Source organism: Lissotriton vulgaris, chromosome 2_1 (genome assembly GCF_964263255.1).
Source record: "Lissotriton vulgaris chromosome 2_1, aLisVul1.2, whole genome shotgun sequence".
Taxonomy (NCBI): Eukaryota; Metazoa; Chordata; class Amphibia; order Caudata; family Salamandridae; genus Lissotriton; species Lissotriton vulgaris.
This window is the reverse complement of record NC_141687.1, coordinates 471173269-471191511: the sequence shown is the minus strand read 5'-3', so window position 1 is coordinate 471191511 and position 18243 is coordinate 471173269. Positions and strand designations below refer to the sequence as shown.

Sequence of the window (18243 nt, the reverse complement as noted above, 5' to 3'; positions counted from 1 at the left end):
TCCCCAGGATGATATATATCCCTCCAGGCCTCCCCCACCCCCCGCCCGGAAGACACTATGGACTTTAACCAACTTGACCCTAGGGCTGCCCAATACCATGGTTTTAACCTACAGAGAGACACCGTGGAGGAAGATTTTCTAATGGACACTTTCGACACCAGAGGTATCAGGGGCGTAACACAGGCCCCCGCAGCCCACGCGGTGTGGGGGGCCCCTAGCTCCAAGAGGGCCCCTCGGCACAGGAACTCTGGCCGGGACAGCTCCTGATTGAGCCCGGAGGGGGCCCCCCTAAGTACCGTGCAGGGAGGCCCCCTCACTTTTCGTTACACCAGTGAGAGGTATTAAAAGATCCAGTCAGGGCACGAGTCCTCAACCCCTGAATCGAGAAAAAATATAGTGCTGCCCCTACAGATCCAGTCTATATTAGGGGCCCGCACCACTAGACTCCCTTGTACTCTCCAATGCACGGAAAAGGGCCAATTCCCAAACATCAGGTGAGGCCCCCCCCCCCACCAGATAAGGAGTCTAAAGTCCTTGACGCCTCTGCCAAACGAACAGCGTCACAGGCAGCAAACATATGGCGCATAGCCAATACTCAAGCTCTATTAGCAAGGTACGACAGGGCACATTATGATGAGCTAGAATCCATAATGCAGCATCTCCCAGACAAATATAACAAGCATTGGCATAGCCAATAGGTCTCACCGTTGGGACCTTATAAGTATTTAGTTATGCAGCACAATATCCTTACTGCAACAACATTAACTGTTGCATGGCTAAACACTTATAATGTCCCAAAGTCGAGACCTATTGGCCATGCCAATGCTTGTTATTAATAGGACTATAATCTAAGCCATGTGACCCCCTCACAAGAACCGTTAGCTGTTTTAATGGTCACATGGCCTAGATTGTGTTAAATGCAGACATAGGGCCCCAAACAGGAATTATTCAGATGGTATTCGTGTTGTTACAAACGCTATAATTTTATGAGGTTTAATTAATGTAATATGAAAGGGTTATAGCAGTGCATGGAGAAGGAGCGAGTTTTAGCCACTTTTGTGTGGTTAGCGGGCTCAAAACAGTGTGCATTGAGATGTACTAGTTATAATATTGTGAAGGTGGTGTATAAATTATATATCTAAGGTATAACTGTAACTTTAGAATTTCCAATGTGTGTGTACATTAAGTTTGGTTTGTCTAGAAAAAATAAATAACGTCAAAGCAATTTAAAGGTGGTGCGTACAGGTGTTGTTTAAGTTTAGTTTGTAAAAAAAAAATAACGTTTTCCTAACTATAACTAAGTTTTAACCTTTGCTTTTTTCATTGAATTTCATTTTTTTCATTTTTAATAAAAATGTATCCTAAATTAAAGAGTCCAGTGCCGTTGAGTGGAGTTTTGTTAAGTGGAGTGTCATATTGTACCGTGGAGGAGAGTGTTGTAGAGTGTATTGTTGTACAGTGGAGTAGTGTACAGTGGCGCAAGGCTAAAAGATTTTTTGTAAGCATGCAATAAAGTTCTTCTTCTACTATTTTTCTTTTTAAAAGAGTTGGATGGAGTGGCGTAGCGTATAATGGAGTAAAGTGCCATAGAATGGAAGGGTGTCTCGTAGAGTGGCGTGGAATGCAGTAGAGTGGAGTGGCTTAGAGCTGAGTCGAGTAAAGTGTAATACATAGGAGTTGAATCTTGTGTCGTAAAGTGTGAGAAAGTATTGTGGAGTAGATTAGAGGGTTGTACAGTGGAGTGTATGGGATAGAGTTGATTAGATTCTCGTACAGTGGCTTAGAGTGTAGTAGAGCTTTGTAGTCCTGAGTTGCATAGAGGGAAGGAGAGTGGAGTGGTGGAGAGTGGAGTGTCGAACAGAGGCGTAGAGTGGGGTAAAGTATTGTATAGTGGAGTACAGTGAAGTGGAGTCACGTAGGATCAAGTGGAGAAAAGTGTCAAAGAGTAGAGTGTTATGTTGTAGAGTAGAGTAGAGTAGAGTAGAGTGGTGTGGTGTGGAGTGGCCTGGCATTGGATACAGTGGTTTGAAGCGTTTTACAGTGGCATTGAGTGGAGTAAGGTGTCATACAGTGGCATAGAGTGTAGTAGATGTGAGTTGTATGGAGTAGAATGTCGTAGAGTGTAGTGTCATATAGTGGAATAGGCATGAATAAAGTGTCATACAGTGGAATGCTGTGATGTACAATAGAGTGCAAGGGAGTACAGTGGTGTGACATAGCATAGAGTGAAGTAAAGTGGCATAGAGTGGAGTGCAGTGTCGCACAGAGGAGTGATGGGGTGTGGCATGGCGTGTTGAAACTGTTATACAGTGGAGTAGAGTGGAGTTTCAGAGTGGAGTACAATGTTGTAGAGTGGAGTGTCGTAGAGTACAGTAGAGTGTGGTAGTGTTTAGAGGCATGGAGTGTTATAGAGCTGAGTGGCATACAGAGACATTGAGTGGAGTGGCATAGAGTAGAGCAGGGGAGTTGATTTGAGTAGACATGAGTATTGTGCCATAGAGAAGAGTGGAGTAAAGTGGGGTGGAGTGGCATAGAGGGAGTTGAGCGGAGTGGAATGGGGTACAGTGGAGATGCGTAGAGTGAAATAGCATAGAGTGGAGTGGCCTACAGTGCAGGGGCATACAGTGGAATACTAAAGAGTGTACCGGCATAGTGGTGTATTGCGGAATAGTGTAGAGTGGAATGGCGTATAGAAAATACAACGTTGAAGTAGGGTCCTAGGGCTAGATTAACGACCCAGCAGACACATGCCCTGTTAACACTACAACCGAAAGAAGTATCTGAGGGTCATAGAGAAACTACAATCCTACTGTGAAAACATCAAAAGGAGTGCTATGTGGTGAACAATTTACTGTCACTATGTGTCATGCTGCACTCAAATTCTCAAATTGAAGAGGAATAACTCTTGGCTAAGAACTAGAACTCAAAAAAGGGATAGCAGGTTCTGTATACCAATAGTCTGTTTGGCCCCCTAGTGTTGGGCATGTCACATAGATGTTCATAGTGACATCCATGGGATGTCTTCATTTAGACCCATTTTGTCACTGTTCAGACGATAGACCCACTTTTGTTCCCGTCTAAAGAGGTAATTTGATACATCCACAACATGTTCTGGTATCATTGGTTGTTCTAAAACAGTCCATTGGAAATCGTTTGAACCATGGCCTTTTTCTAAAAACTGTGCCGTTAGTCATGTTGCTTGTCTCCGACAACGTATGGTACTTTTATGCTCTGATATTCTTACTTTAATGCGCCTGGTCGTCATGCCGACGTAGTGCAGTTGACAAGGGCAGGTAATGAGGTATATAAGATTTTCGCTATTACAATTGGTGAATCTGCGTTGCTCCCACGCTCTGCTAGTACCAATATCAATAGAGGTTGATTTGCAGGTCTGGGGTCAAGCAGCACAAGTGCTGCAAGGGTGATGACCTACTACTGCAGGAAGATCCCAAAGTGTCCCTATCTGACGAGGTGTTTTACTTTTAGGTCTTGTATGGACTAATTTATGTTTGAGATTTGGTCCCCTTTTAAATGCAAAGAGAGGTCGTGCTATTTGATCTCCCCCCCCCCGTGTTGAGAATAGACCAATGCTTATATACAATTTTTTGAAGTTCATTGGATCTTATATTGAAGGTATTGACAAAAGTCAATCGGTCCATTCTCTCCTTTTCTTGTTGTTGTTCCAACAACGCCTCACGGTTGTTGTTAGAGGCGCGTTTTTTTGATTGACGGATCACCTTCTTGGGATAGCCTCTATCCAGTAGTTGTTCTTCTAATTTGGAGGTATGTTTTACAAAACTAGTTTTGTCAGAGTAATTTCGTTGGACTCTTAAAAATTGCACTAATGGCAAATTATTCATCAGTGATCTTGGATGACAGCTGTCATAGCTGAGAAGGGAATTGCGAGCCATCAGTTTTTTGTACAGTTCTGAGTGGAGCCCATCTGGTTTCACAGTGATCAGAAGGTCTAAAAAAGGTAATTCAACTTTATTATGTTCAACTGTAAATTTCAAATACGGATTCTGAACATTAAGCCACTGGTGAAAAAGCAAGAGATTATCCAATGTTCCATGCCAAATTACTAAAATGTCATCAATATATCGTTCCATGTGCGAAGCGATTGATAAAATGGAGTGGAATGGCGTAGACTGTAGTGGCGTTGATTGCAGTGACGTAGGGTGGAGTGGCACACATTGGACTGGTGTGGAGTGGAGTGGAGTGGAGTGGAGTGGAGTGGAGTGGAGTGGAGCAGAGTGGTGTGATGTGGAGAATTATAGAGTGGAATGTACTGTTAGAGTTGAGTGGCTTGTTGCATAGTGGAATGACTTGTAAGAGTGGATTTTCATGCTTTACAGTGAAGTGAAGTGGTCCGGTGCATCATATAGTGGAGTGATATGTTGTATATAGTGGTGGGTGGAGCTCACTGAGTTTCACTCTGCAGAATTCCACAGAGTGACTTAAAAACTCTGAGAAATTCTGCGGAGTTCTGCCTGCCTCTCGTTTGCATTACAGTTATGGCTACTTTTGTGTACATAACCACAGGGACAGGAGTGCACATTTTGCTTGCTCCAGGGCCTGTGGTGTCATTGCCATACCACTGCACACAAGATACACGTTTAGATACGTGGGTTTTCGGATGGTGCAATTTATCACAGGTCTTCATAAAGCAGATGATGCTGTTATGTGAGGGTGGGCACATGATTAACAATCGAACTTGTACGCATTTCACGATGATAGCCACCTTAACCCTGGGATGTGTTAGGAGCACGGATGGCAGCATCAGTGGGTCATGGCCCTTCCACGGAGAATGTATAAACTTTACACTTCTCTGCCCTGAGGGCCTGTGAAGATCTTTCCCACATTCCTGGAGGAGCAGCCCTCCCAATCCACGGCAGGCCCCTGGGGTCCGCGCTCTGTCACCAGACAGGGCGAGTGCTAGCTACCTGGTGCCTTTAATGCCACCTCACCTGTGGCACAGACTAGGTAGTGCACCCACAGGCAGCATTTCAAATTCAGCTTACACAACCTGCAGACGTTTGTTTCTGTTTATTCTGTGATCGTTTGTAGTTGTAACACAAACTGGCACCTCTGAGCAATGGCGGCCATGCTCTATGCAACTGTTAAAATTTTAAAAACGAACAACCGCAAGTAATCCAGAACTAGGGCATGGGACTGATATTTAAGAACCTGAGGTGGCAGCAAAAAAAACATTTTACCTACAGTATACGAGAAACCCATCGCTTGGACGTAAATTATTTTCGCAAAAACTACTGGGAGTTAGCAGAACAACAGCTTTAATATTTTGGTTTGTTTTTTGCGTGTATCAAATAATAAAACAGCACATATCCTCTATTGAAAAAAAACAATGCGGATGCGCAACAAGGTGAATATAAACTATGAACATGGTGTTCCATCTACTTTTCCTCCCCGCAAACTAAATCTAAACGAGAACTGCTGGTACTTTCAGATTAAAAATATTCTACTTCTGTTTTTCAAATTGTTTAACCAGGACCCGTAACCGTGTCCGAGTACATCATTGTTTGTCTTGAAATAAGTCATGGGTTTGAATTTCGTGAGAGATGACTTGCCCTTTTATGCTTTCTGCAAATATCTGCGTATACCTTTGTCTTATCCCCTCTGCCATCTTTGCTGCAAACACCAGCCACAAGCCACGGGTTAGAATCTCAGCAGAGACGACTCACCCTTCATACTTGCGAGGACTGTGAGGTGGATAGAAGCAGCGCCGAGAGGCAGCTCCCGTAGCGGTGAGCACTATGTAAATGAGCATTTGAGGAATAATAAGAGACTGGGTCCCGCTGCACACAGCACAGGAGGGAGCTGCTGGCAGCGAGGCAGAATGGGCTCAAGGCTCCGCATACTTTATTAATATTAATCCACCATCAAGAAGCATTGCCCGTGAACCAATAACATAACATTAAAAATAATACAGATTTTATTTTTGTTCCTGGAAACTCTCAGCCCTCACTGCCCCAGGCATCCTCCTGAGAGTGTAGGCTGCAAACAGCACACACTTCAAGCAATGTTGAGCTTCTGTCACACGCTGCCTGTCACAGGAGGAGGAACTACCAGTGAAGTGTGCGTTCTGATCCCCACAACCATTCTCAGACGCAAACGTAGTGCTTCCTCCAGCATTTCAGCAGTTCTGAGTCCCGTGCAGGAAGAGCCTATTGTCCCCTAACCAGTTGGCCTTTACTCTGCTTCGCCCAGGAGATCACAAAGTTTTTGCCGAATTCCATGTTGCAAGCGGGCACGGATCTCGTTTGTTTCGTTTATCAGGTCGGCCGGCATTGAATTCCAGAGTTTAGGGGTCAATTACAACAAGTATTGGCCGCGTGGCCGGGCTGAAAAGAAATCATGATTTTTTTTAAACGTGAGTTACGCGCGCACACGACGAATGGAGCTGAAGCCACACATTAAAGGCATATATCGGTACAGAGATGACCACGGTTCATGGCATACAAACTGACCCGTGGCGGATATATTTAGATTCTTGATGGAAGCACTTTCTGCCCAAGATCTGGACACTCATCCAGAAGCCCTGCCACACTCAGTGCTGTTCCATAACCTTGATAAATACTCGCCCAATCTGCAGTGGAGAAGTTGACGGCCTCTGCAAAGTTGTAACCTTGGTTGAAGCCGCTGTGATAGGCCCGGGAAAAAATATGATAACAAACTCACCCGCACACTGATTCGTTCGGAGAGCTGGCAATGTGTGTTCAAGTGCCAGCCCGAGCGCGCCTCCGCAGCAGGGGTGGGGACATGCGGAGGGACCCTGCGACCATATGGTGCCCTCAGATGGCGCCTCGCGCTCCCGAAAAGAAATCTCCAGACGTACGCGTGTTTGCATTGCAAGCAATGCAACGCGTGCACTTATTTGTTGAAAAAGATCTGCCGATGGCATTAGGTCTCTCCTATGCATCTCATGCACGCTGCGTAGGCGAGACCTAAAAATAGGGCCAATGAACAAATACAGGAAGGTAAAACTATCACTAATACCTCCATCCGTTGTGCCCTAAATGCGGCAGATACTGCTTCGAGGGCAATTAACACCAGCGTCCTGTTGCGTAGGCATGCCTGGCTACGTATTTCAGGTTTCAAACCTGAAGTCCAGAGTTTCATCCTCAATCAACTATTTGATGAGCAACACCTATTTAGCCCCAATGTAGATGTATCCCTTAAAAAAAAAAAGGATACTGACACAGCTAAATCTATGGGAGTTTTGCAGTCGCAAGCTCCCAGACTCTCCTTTCGTCACTCATTCTACAGAGTCACCACTAGAGGCTATTCCTCAAATAGCCCCTCCACTTCTTACAAAACCCCTACCCAATACACCTTCACTAGAGGCTACCAAAGAGGGGGTTACAGGGGTAACAATAATGAAGACAGAGGCAAGACTAACAACTCCCGCTCTGCCTCCACCCCTACCCAATGAGTTTCCTCTACTTCCCCCTCACCATTCCAGGCCAGTGGGGGAAAGATTGCAACAATTCCTTCCTGTCTGGACCAACATCACATCAGACAGGTGGGTGCGACAAATAATTCAATCAGGTTACTGTCTCGAACTAACATCTACCCCCCCCAAAAAAAATTCCACCCAGACAGCATCCAATGTCACAAGAGCATCTATTACTGCTAAAGCATAAAGGTAATATCCCTCTTACAAAAAGGTGCAATAGAACCAGTTCCTCTGCACCAACAAAACAAAGGAGTTTACTACCTGTACTTTCTTATCCCAAAGAAGGACGGCTCTCTAAGGCCTATTCTAGACCTCTGACCCCTAAACATATACATACAGTCAGACAATTTCCACATGGTCACTTCAGCAGGTCCTTCCTCTTCTTTCATAAAACGACTTCCTTGCTACTCTAGATCTCAAGAACGCCTACTTCCACATTCTCATTCACAACGCTCACAGGAAGTATCTCAGATTTGTAATAGATGGTCAGCACTATCACTTCAAAGTACTCCCATTCGGAGTCACGACAGCATCAAGGGTATTCACCAAGTGCCTAGCAGTAGTGGCAGCACACTTAAGAAGACAGCACATTCACGTCTTCCCATATCTAGACGACTGGCTAGTAAAAGCCAGCTCTTACAATCAGTGTGTACAACACACTCATGCCGCTATCCAACTACTTCACGACTTGGGGTTCACAATAAACCACACCAAGTCCCACCTGCAACCGTCCCACATACAACAATACTTCAGTGCCACAATAAACACCTCAAAAGCGCTAGCTAATCCTTCTCCTGTCAGAATAGCAAACATGCAAGCTCTTCTCACAAAATTTAAACCGGAACACTCCCTTCCAGTTCCAGGGTTCATGCAACTCATAGGGATGATGGCCTCTTGCATATTCATAGTGCCTCATGCAAGACTACAAATGCGTCCCCTTCAAGAGTTTTTAGCACACCAATGGAACCAGGCTCAAGGTCAGTTGACAGATCTAGTGTTGGTGGACGGTTGAACTCATCGCTCTCTGCAATGGTGGAACACCAAAAACCTTTCAAAAGGGCGACCGTTCCTAGAGCCATTTCCTCATATAGTCTTGACAGCGGATGCATCACTCTCCGGCTGGGGAGCTCACCTACTGCAACACACCATGCAGGGCAGGTGGACACCACAATAAAAGTTCCTCCACATCAACCACCTGGAGTTACTATCCATATTCCTAGCCTTAAAAGCATTCCAAAAGCAATTATCAGGCGAGACTGTATTGGTCCGCACGGACAACATGACAGCCATGTATTACATACAAAAACAGGGCGGGACACACTCCCTGCAACTCTCAGCTAGCACAAAACATATGGCGGTGAGCTATACCGAAGAACATATTCCTCTTAGCCCAACATGTTCCAGGGGTACAGAACACCATAGCAGATCTGTTGAGCCGCCAAACACAACAGATCCACGAGTGGAAACTTCATCCACAAGTTTTTCAACCTCAGCTAGACCTCTTTGCCACCCACGAAAACGTCAAATGCCCAAGCTTCGCCGCCAGATATCCACACCCACTTTCCAAAGGCAATGTGATATGGATGAACTGGTCAGGAAGATTTGCGTACGCTTTTCCGTCTCTCCCACTCATGCCACTAGTAGTGCGCAAACTACAGCAACATTCTCTAACCCTCATTCTAGTTGCTCCAACGTGGGACAGACAGCCATGGTACACCACACTGCTGGAACTTTCTGTAGTACCGCACAAAAAACGATACCTATCTCAACGCCTCTTAACGCAGAACCATGGAGAGATAAGACACCCGGACCCAGCTCAGCTCAACCTTGCGATCTGGCTCCTGAGGTCCTAGAATTCAGTTACCTTAACCTTCCTCCTGACTGCATGAATGTCATTAAAGAAGCTAGACGTCCAACCACTAGAGCATGCTATGCAGCCAAGTGGAAACGTTTTGTAATATATTGTGACAACAACAATATCAATCCCCTAGATGTGTCTATTCAACACATCATAGGCTACTTACTACACCTCCAAAGATGTAACTTAGCCTACACGTCTATTAGACTGCATCTTGCTGCCATAGCAGCATAGCTACAAAATAGACCGCATCTATCACTTTTCAGAGTACCTGTTATAAAAGCCTTTATGGAAGGACTTAACCCCTTCAGCGCTGATGACAAGGCCAGCTCGTCATGGGTGTTACCTGCCCTGCGCTTATGACGAGCTGGCCTTGTCATGAACAATGGGAAATGAGAGTAATCAGCACCCAGCGGGAAAACCCTTAGCACCCAAGGTGTTAAAAGAATAATTCCTCCCAGAGCACCACCTTCAGTGGTGTGGAATTTAAACATTGTTCTCACACGGTTAATGGGACCTCCCTTTGTACCTTTACATAAATGTGAGCAACAATTCTTAACATGGAAGGTTGTAGTAGCTATTACGTCTCTACGGAGAGATAGTGAACCACAAGCACTAACCATTCAAGAACCTTTCCTGCAAATGCATTATAATAAGGTTGTTCTACGTACTAATCCTAAATTCCTTCCTAAAGTAATTTCTCCCTTCCACCTCAATCAATCTGTAGAACTGCCCGTTTTAATCTTGCAGCCACAACCATTCGCAGAAAGAGCTCTTCATACCTTAGATGTCAAAAGAGCATTACTATACTGAAGAGAGAACACAATCTTTTAGTAAGACCAAACAACTTCCCGTGTCTTTCTCACCACCACACAAAGGCACCCTATATCAAAATCTGGGATAGCTAGATGGATTGTCAAATGTATACAAATTTGCTACCAGAAAGCTAAACGTACATTATCTGTTCCTCCTAAAGCCCACTCTACTAGAAAAATAGGGGCTTCAATGGCATTTTTAGGGAACATGTCCTTAGATGGCATCTGCAAAGCAGCTACATGGTCTACACCGCACACATTCACAAAACACTATTGAGTAGATGTGCAAACTAAACAACAAGCTACTGTGGGCCAGGCTGTACTCAAAACACTATTTCAAATTACGGCAACAGATACTGGTGGTCGCCGCTAAGGGGGGCTACTGCTGTATAATCTGTGCAACAGTGTGTAATCTGCAGCTCATATGCCTCGAACGGAAAATGCTACTTACCAGTATGCATCTGTTCTTGGCATGTAGAGCTGCAGAGTTACACACGCCCACACGCCTCCCCGGCTAACTTTATCTGTTCCAGTATAATCTTAATTAGATACAGCTTACATGGACATCCCTTCCTTTTTTCTTACAAAGCTCCATCATTTCCCTAATGGCGAAAAACAATCTGAAGATGGAGCCGATGCCCATGCGCAATGTGATCCAAAGGAGGAGTCACCTATCTCATGACTTCCAAATAACTTTTCAGGACAAAAACAAGTGCAAACAACTGGGCCCAACACTAGGGGCCAGATGTAGGTGGCCAAATACTGGTCGGTAACAGCCGATTTCGGCCTTTACGACCGGTATTTGGTTATTGAGATGTAGGGGGCCCTAATTTTAACGATTCGGTAAGTTTACTGATTCGGTAAATTTACTGATTCGGTTAAATACTGAATCGATAAATTTACCGATTCAGTAAATGTGGATGTAGGTGGCACTGAAAACAGTGCCACAGGCCCTTTAGAATTCGTTATTTACCATCAAATACTATTTGATGGTAAATAACGAATTCCTGTGTACATGTACATCTGTGCATGTACACCTGTGCCATGTGGCACACATACATGCCCTAAGGGCATGTGTGTGTGTGTCACATGCCACACAAGCCTGAATCAGGGTTGCAACAGGGTGTCAAAGTGACACCCTGTCCCCCTTGTCAATTCGGTAATTGCCATTGGTTCATATGGGCCTCAGGGCCCATAGGAATCAATGGCAATTACCGATTCGGTAAATACCGATTCGGTAATTACCGAATATTACTGATTCGTTAAATTATTCCGTAAAAATACCTACATAGCATTTACCGATTTATAAATACCGAATCGGTAAAATTCGGTATTTACGAATCGGTAAATGCCATTTACCTACATCTGGCCCTAGATGGAGATCCATGCAACAGTGTGTAACTCTGCAGCTCTACATGCCAAGAACAGATGTATACTGGTAAGTAGCATTTTCCTTACAAACCCTGCCACCCTCACACTTCAGACTTAAGGACAACCCTCGTTCCTTTTCCTTTCTCGCTTTCCTACTAGTTTCCTTTCCCATACCTGTCTCTCCAGCCTGTGCCCTGCTATGGCATATGCTTTCCTGGATCCATATTAATTTGGGTGCCTGACCACTGCCCCTATCCTTCTCTTCCTTGCCAGTCCTACACACTGGCGACAGCGCTGCTCACACCTTTCACAAATACTTAACAAATACAGCAGAGGAGCGGTTTTAAATGTATAGTAGATGTAGCTTCCTCATGCAAGTGACTGCTAATACCTATGAATATTTCTGGGACCTGTTCCAGAACATTCAGTTGTTGCACTCAAAACATTAGTTATGACTGTCATCATCGTATCTCAACTTTGTCATATTCATTTAGGACAAGGAAAACAAGCAAAAATCACCGGACTTGCAAAAATGACACATATCTGTTAAAGCCACACCCTATATATGATCTCACTTTCTCAAAACAAAAGCCTACTTTTTTTCCGTTGTTCATATACAGAAAATGTCACAATCAATAATTTTTGCGCATACATAATTCTCTGGTGTGCTTATACTAGGCAGGTAATGGGCGCCCATGGGACATCTAGTAACAGACCATGGTACTGGAGCCTGCTACAACAAGGGCTTGCATCTGATTTAAGGAGCCATTAGTAATTTCCTAAGGCACTGCACACGGCATCGGGTTAGCAGTTTTTCAAAATTGAGGCACTGTAAGTGAATGAAAATGCCGTATTTGACAGACAGCTTTTTGTGTGGACTTTGTTTGGTTAAATTTCATGTATTTGTCAAGTATAGAATGCGTAAACAGGAATTAGGAATGAGCTTGTATTATGAAAAAGCATTGGCACACTCAATAGACCCAGCGTGCAATTTCAACATTAGACCTATCGGCTTTGCCAGTGGTTATGTGGATGCAGTCTCATCTACAATTAATCTGAAAAATAACTGTCTAAAACTATAATTAACAGTCTAATTTTTCCATACCCACACCTTGTGTTTTAATAATATAACATCTTACAAAACGTATAGTTTTAGATTCCATTAGGTAGAAAGTTACACCCCTAATATTTACAGCCTTATACTTATACATTTTTTAAACACCAGTAATAGCCACTAATTAAATCAGATTGTAGAGAGTTAATGAGGCCACTCTAGTGGTATTTGGACAAACACATCTTGAAATATTTAAACGCACTAGTCCTTTTTCTGTGTCGAGTCCACCCGCCATTCCCACGCTAGTGAATGCACATGTTTGCACAACTGAGACAAACGTGATATGTAAGGAAGCAGGGTTGTTTAATGGAGGCTAAGTGTGTTGAGGGACAGTCATGTGGTAGCTCTTTAAAAACGTTTTTTTTGTTTTGCTGGGAAACATCTCCGGGGTCCTCCTGTGCTGGGAGGACGTCCTGTTATAGGAGAGGAATGGGGACGTTTTTTTTTTTAATCTCTGCGTACAAGAGCGTAGCAGTCTCAAAATCTTTTGTCATCCTAGTCGAAGTACATTTTTTGCCCTTCGCTTGTTTTGGCACCTATGTACCTACCCCTCTGTTGGGTGATGAGTTTCTTGGGTTATGAGTGACGTTCCCCTGCAGGGGGCTGTACAGATGGGCAGCCGTTTTAAGAAGTCCGTACAATAGGTTATTTTTACTAGTAAGTGGAGCTGTGTTTAAAGAATTTTTAAAATCATAATTTTTTGTTGATTTTTGTTTGTCTGTTAAATCACCACTTTAAGAATTCCATTTGTACGAATATAGCTAAAACAATTGTCAACACACTTCCCTTTACTTTATCTTTCTCATTGTATAGTGAAGTGGCAGATGTTCTGAGTTGCAGAGGTTTGAATAATCTTCTCTTGATTCTGTTTGTTCGACTTGAAACTTTCTAATATGTGGCTAACACAGGAACATGTGATGTCCCACACCATTTTTAAATGTACTAAGGGCCAGCTGGCTAAATAGTAGACACAAAAGCGCTATACTATGCCTGTCTTTTAATGGTTAAATAAAAGTGCCATTGTGGCGGTGTAGGAGTCCTTCTTACGATTCTTTTTGTGGTTATAAATCCTTTTTATTACAGATGTATATTGGGCTTTATCAGCAAAGAGAGAGAACGTAACCTGTTGAAGGATCAGACACCTGGGACATTTTTGCTGAGATTTAGTGAAAGCAGCAAAGAAGGAGCCATCACATTCACCTGGGTAGAGCGACTCCAAAATGGTAGGTAGATGCATATCTTTTCAAAGTGTTCCTGTCTTGCTTTTTAAGAATTACTATCTGAAAGAGACACGTTAGTGATAGATTCCTTACCTTAGAATATCCCCAGGCGTCAGACTGGATCCGGAAAGTTTTGTGTAGCAGTACCCTTGCGCGTCGGCAGGCGTCGTCTGCGGCTCCGCGTCCGTCGTAGGCGTCGTGGGCGCCGTGATGACGTCGTCGGAGTACTTAGACGCCGCCTCCGCGTGCTGACGTCAGTTCTTCTTTTTTCCGCGCCAGCCAGCGCAGATCTGGAAAGAGCAGTTCCCTAGTCACTTTTTGACTAAACTTTTGTGATCTTTTTGATCCATTTCAAAGTCTTTACGACTCCGACGGTGCCGTTAGGGATGCCCGGCTTCAAGCATTGCGACGAGTGCGACCGTACCATGTCGGTCACGGATCCCCACCGCTTGTGCCTGATGTGTTTGGGCGTCGACCATGACGACTAGGCCTGCTCCGACTGTCGGGCCCTCTCGAGGAAGGCCAGGCGGGAGCGGTCCCGCAGGCGACTCGAGATCCGCCAGTCGGCCCGCGCCGTGTGAGGTCCCGGTCCCACGGTATGTCGAGGGACAGGTCGCGGGGACGGAGCCGTCACAGCTCCGGGAGTCAGCGCCACTCCTCCGGGTCCAAGTCGTCAGGTAAGAAGCATAAGAAGTCCAAAAGACATCATCGCTCTTCTGACTCCCCCCGACGCTCGCGCGACGCGGCCGGGGGTTCGGGTGACACCGCCCACGCGGCTCCTCGTGAGTCGCGGGGGCCACGTTGGGCCCCATACCCCCCGGTCCCTGGGCTGAACGCGACGCCGGAGGAGATCGAGCGCTTCCTCATGGCCATGAGGTCCCTTTCTCCTCCGACGGGTTCCGCGGCGCCTTCGGGCCCAGTGAACCCGTCTGGGGGCCCTAGTGGGTCGGGGGCTACGACCCCGACGCCGTCTGGTGCTTCGGCCTCGACGCCGGCGGCGCCTTCGGGCCCGGCGCCGCAGTGCTCCACGATCCCGACGCCGCCGCTGCCCTCGGGCTCGGCGCCGCAGGGTACAGCGGCCCCGGCGTCGTCGGTGCCTTCGGGCCCGGCGCCACAGGGCACCGCTGGGCCCTCGTCGGGCGATGGATCGTCACCGGTGGACCTTACGACCCCCCCCCCCGGCGTCGGTCCGTGTGGTGTCCCCTCCGGCGCCGTCCTCGGGCGGCGCCGTCCCCGATGCCTCCTCTCACTGGGTTCCGACGTCGGGTCGACGCCTGCCGGCGCCGCTCTCGACGCCGTTCGGAGAATTTCAATTCTATGAACCCACCCCATTCACTTATGACCCTGAATCTCAGGAGATGGGGGATGAGGAGAATTGAGAGGGGTCTGAGGACCCTCTGACAAGGGAATGTCAGTCTAACATGGACTGGACAGGAGACCTTGGGGAGGCCAGTGGCCTGGACACCTCTCCAGACACTGGATTCGTCTCTCCTCCTACCGTGGCTTCGGAGGAGGGCGCGACATATAGTGTGGTGTTGATGAGGGCTGCTAAGGCCTTGGGCCTTGAGCTCCCCGTCCTTAGCTCCATGGAGCCTCTGCTGCCGTTTAATGAGGCCTTGACGGACGTTCTTTTGGGCACTTGGTCCAGGCCCGCTACAGGTTCGCCTGTAGATAGGAACGTGGCCAGACGCCACCGCCCGGCCCCGGGCGACCCATGTTTCCTGTCCACCCACCCCACCCCCGAGAGTCTGGTTATCCAGGCCTCTAACTCCCAGACCGCCTTCCCGACGGCTCCCCCCGATCGGGAATCCAAGAGGTACGAGGCCTATGGCAAGAAGGTGTTCTCGTCCCTTAGCTTGGGACTGCGGTCTTCCAACACCGCATGCCTCTTGGGCCGTTACACCCACTCTCTGTGGGAAACGGTGGCGGAAGTGCTGCCAGAGTGTCCGTTGGAGGTACGGGCCAAACTCGGCCAAGCCCTACTGGAGGGCCGGGATGCAGCGAAGTATTCAATCAGGTGCGGACTGGATACTACTGACTCGCTGGGCAGAGCGATGGCTACGACGGTGGCGATACGACGCCACGCCTGGCTGAGATCCGCCAACTTCTCGGCAGACGTCCAGAATACACTCATGGACATGCCGTTCGATGGCCGTCGCCTCTTTGGCAATAAGGCAGACCACGCGCTTGAGCGCTTTAAGGACTCCAGGGCTACGGCCAAGTCCTTGGGCCTCTCGGCCCGCGCCAGCAAGTGGGTGCCTTTCGCTCCTTTCGTGGCCAAGGAAGGGGCGTCCCCACACGTGCCGCCAGCCACTCGCCGCAAACTGACGTCCAGCACGGCGGCGGCTGTGGAAACCGCTGTGGAGGCGGTCGTGGGAACAAGCGGAGCCAGTCCACACCTGCCCCCGCAGCATCCGCCTCTAAACCCTCCTAGTCTGTGCTTTTCGGCCCATGTGACGCCAGTGGGAGGCAGGGTTCGCCATCACCACTCTCACTGGCGCACAGTCACTTCGGACAGGTGGGTGCTGCTGATCGTCCGAAGGGGCTACTCCCTCCCCTTCGAGACGACCCCTCAAGCCATGCCACCGCAACACCACCGCGTATCGGGGGATCACTTGCGGCTCCTGCAGGTGGAAGTTTCGGCCCTCTTGGCCAAGGGGGCCATCGAGCGCGTTCCTAGGCCAGAAGTAGGTCGTGGTTGCTACTCCCACTACTTTCTGGTACCCAAGAAGGGCAAAGGGGGCCTACGCCCTATCTTGGATCTGAGGAACGTCAAGTTCAAAATGCTGACACTGGCTCAGGTCTCGGCTGCCCTAGACCCAGGAGACTGGATGGTAGCGTTGGACTTGCAGGATGCGTATTTCCACATCCCCGTCCTGCCGGCTCACCGGCGTTACCTGCGGTTCACGGTAGGCCTCGAGCACTTTCAGTTTACCGTGCTCCCCTTCGGCCTTACAAGCGCCCCACGGATGTTCACGAATGTGATGGCGGTGGTCGCAGCTCACCTGCACAGGTTAGGGGTATCAGTCTTCCCCTACCTAGACGACTGGTTGTTGAAGGCGGGCTCGCCCCAGGCAGTCGTCAGCCACCTCCAGACTACGGCGGATCTCCTGCACCAGCTGGGATTTTCCATCAATGTGCCGAAGTCACACCTGTGCCCCTCTCAAAAGCTCCTTTTCATCAGAGCGGTTCTCGACTCGGCGCAGTTTCGGGTTTACCCGCCCGAACAGCGGGTCCGGGATATACAGGCTCTGATTCCGGTCTTTCGGCCGTTCTCCCGGGTTTCGGTCAGGTTGACGCTGCGGCTTCTGGGGCTGATGGCCTCCTGCATCCTTCTGGTGCATCACGCACGGTGGCGGATGCGGGCTCTGCAGTGGGACCTGAAGTTTCAGTGGGCCCAGCACCGGGGCAACCTGTCCGACCATGTCCTGATCTCGGAGGGCACTGCGAGACAGCTGCAGTGGTGGCTCACGGACCGCGATTGGGTCAACGGCAGATCCCTCTCCCTTCCCCAACCGGAGCACGTAGTTGTGACGGACGCGTCCCTCCAGGGCTGGGGAGGCCACTTGGGAGAGGCGGAGATCAGAGGACTCTGGTCTCCGGCGGAGTCCCGGCTCCATATCAATCTGTTGGAGCTGAGGGCGATTCGTCTGGCACTGAAAGCATTCCTCCCGTCTGTCCGAGGGAGTGCAGTGCAGGTGTTCACCGACAACACCACCGCCATGTGGTACTGCAACAAACAAGGCGGAGTGGGGTCGTGGACCCTTTGCCAGGAGGCTCTGCGTCTCTGGCAATGGCTGGAACGTCAGGGCGTGACTCTGGTGGTTCAACACCTGGCAGGTTCTCTGAACGCCAGGGCGGACAAACTCAGCCGTCGGTGCTCGATGGATCACGAATGGCGTCTGAACTCGGACGTGACGCAAGGCCTCTTTCTGCGATGGGGAAAGCCTTGGTTAGATCTCTTCGCCACCGAAGAGAACGCGCAATGTCATCAGTTCTGCGCGTTGGAATTTCCAAGGCGGCACTCGCTCGGAGACGCTTTTCGTCGCGAGTGGAGCTGCGGTCTGTTGTACGCCTTTCCGCCTATACCTCTTCTGCCCAGAGTGCTGAAGAAGATCAAGCGCGACCGGGCACAAGTCATCCTTGTGGCTCCGGACTGGGCTCGAAGGTACTGGTATCCCGAGCTACTCAGCATGTCAGTCGATCCCCCGATTCGTCTGCCTCTTCAGGAGGAGCTTCTGTCACAGCAGCAGGGGACGGTCCTCCACCCGAACCTGTCCAGTCTCCACCTCCATGCTTGGAGATTGAGCGGCGACAGTTGAGGCCATTTGACTTGCCTCCTGAAGTTTGCAACATCATTCTGGCAGCCAGGCGTCCCTTTACAAAAA

General features: G+C 48.2%; 1 protein-coding gene across 4 annotated transcripts in view; it reads left to right on the top strand.

The window, feature by feature from the left end:
- The window catches only part of STAT1 (signal transducer and activator of transcription 1), a 590542-nt gene that overhangs the window by 375139 nt on the left and 197160 nt on the right, over positions 1–18243 (top strand). For all 4 annotated transcript variants that reach the window (XM_086955384.1, XM_086955383.1, XM_086955382.1 and 1 more), the window contains exon 20: positions 13719–13858. In XM_086955384.1, the coding sequence (XP_086811510.1) occupies positions 13719–13858 (140 nt within the window). The remainder of the gene's footprint in view (positions 1–13718; positions 13859–18243) is intronic.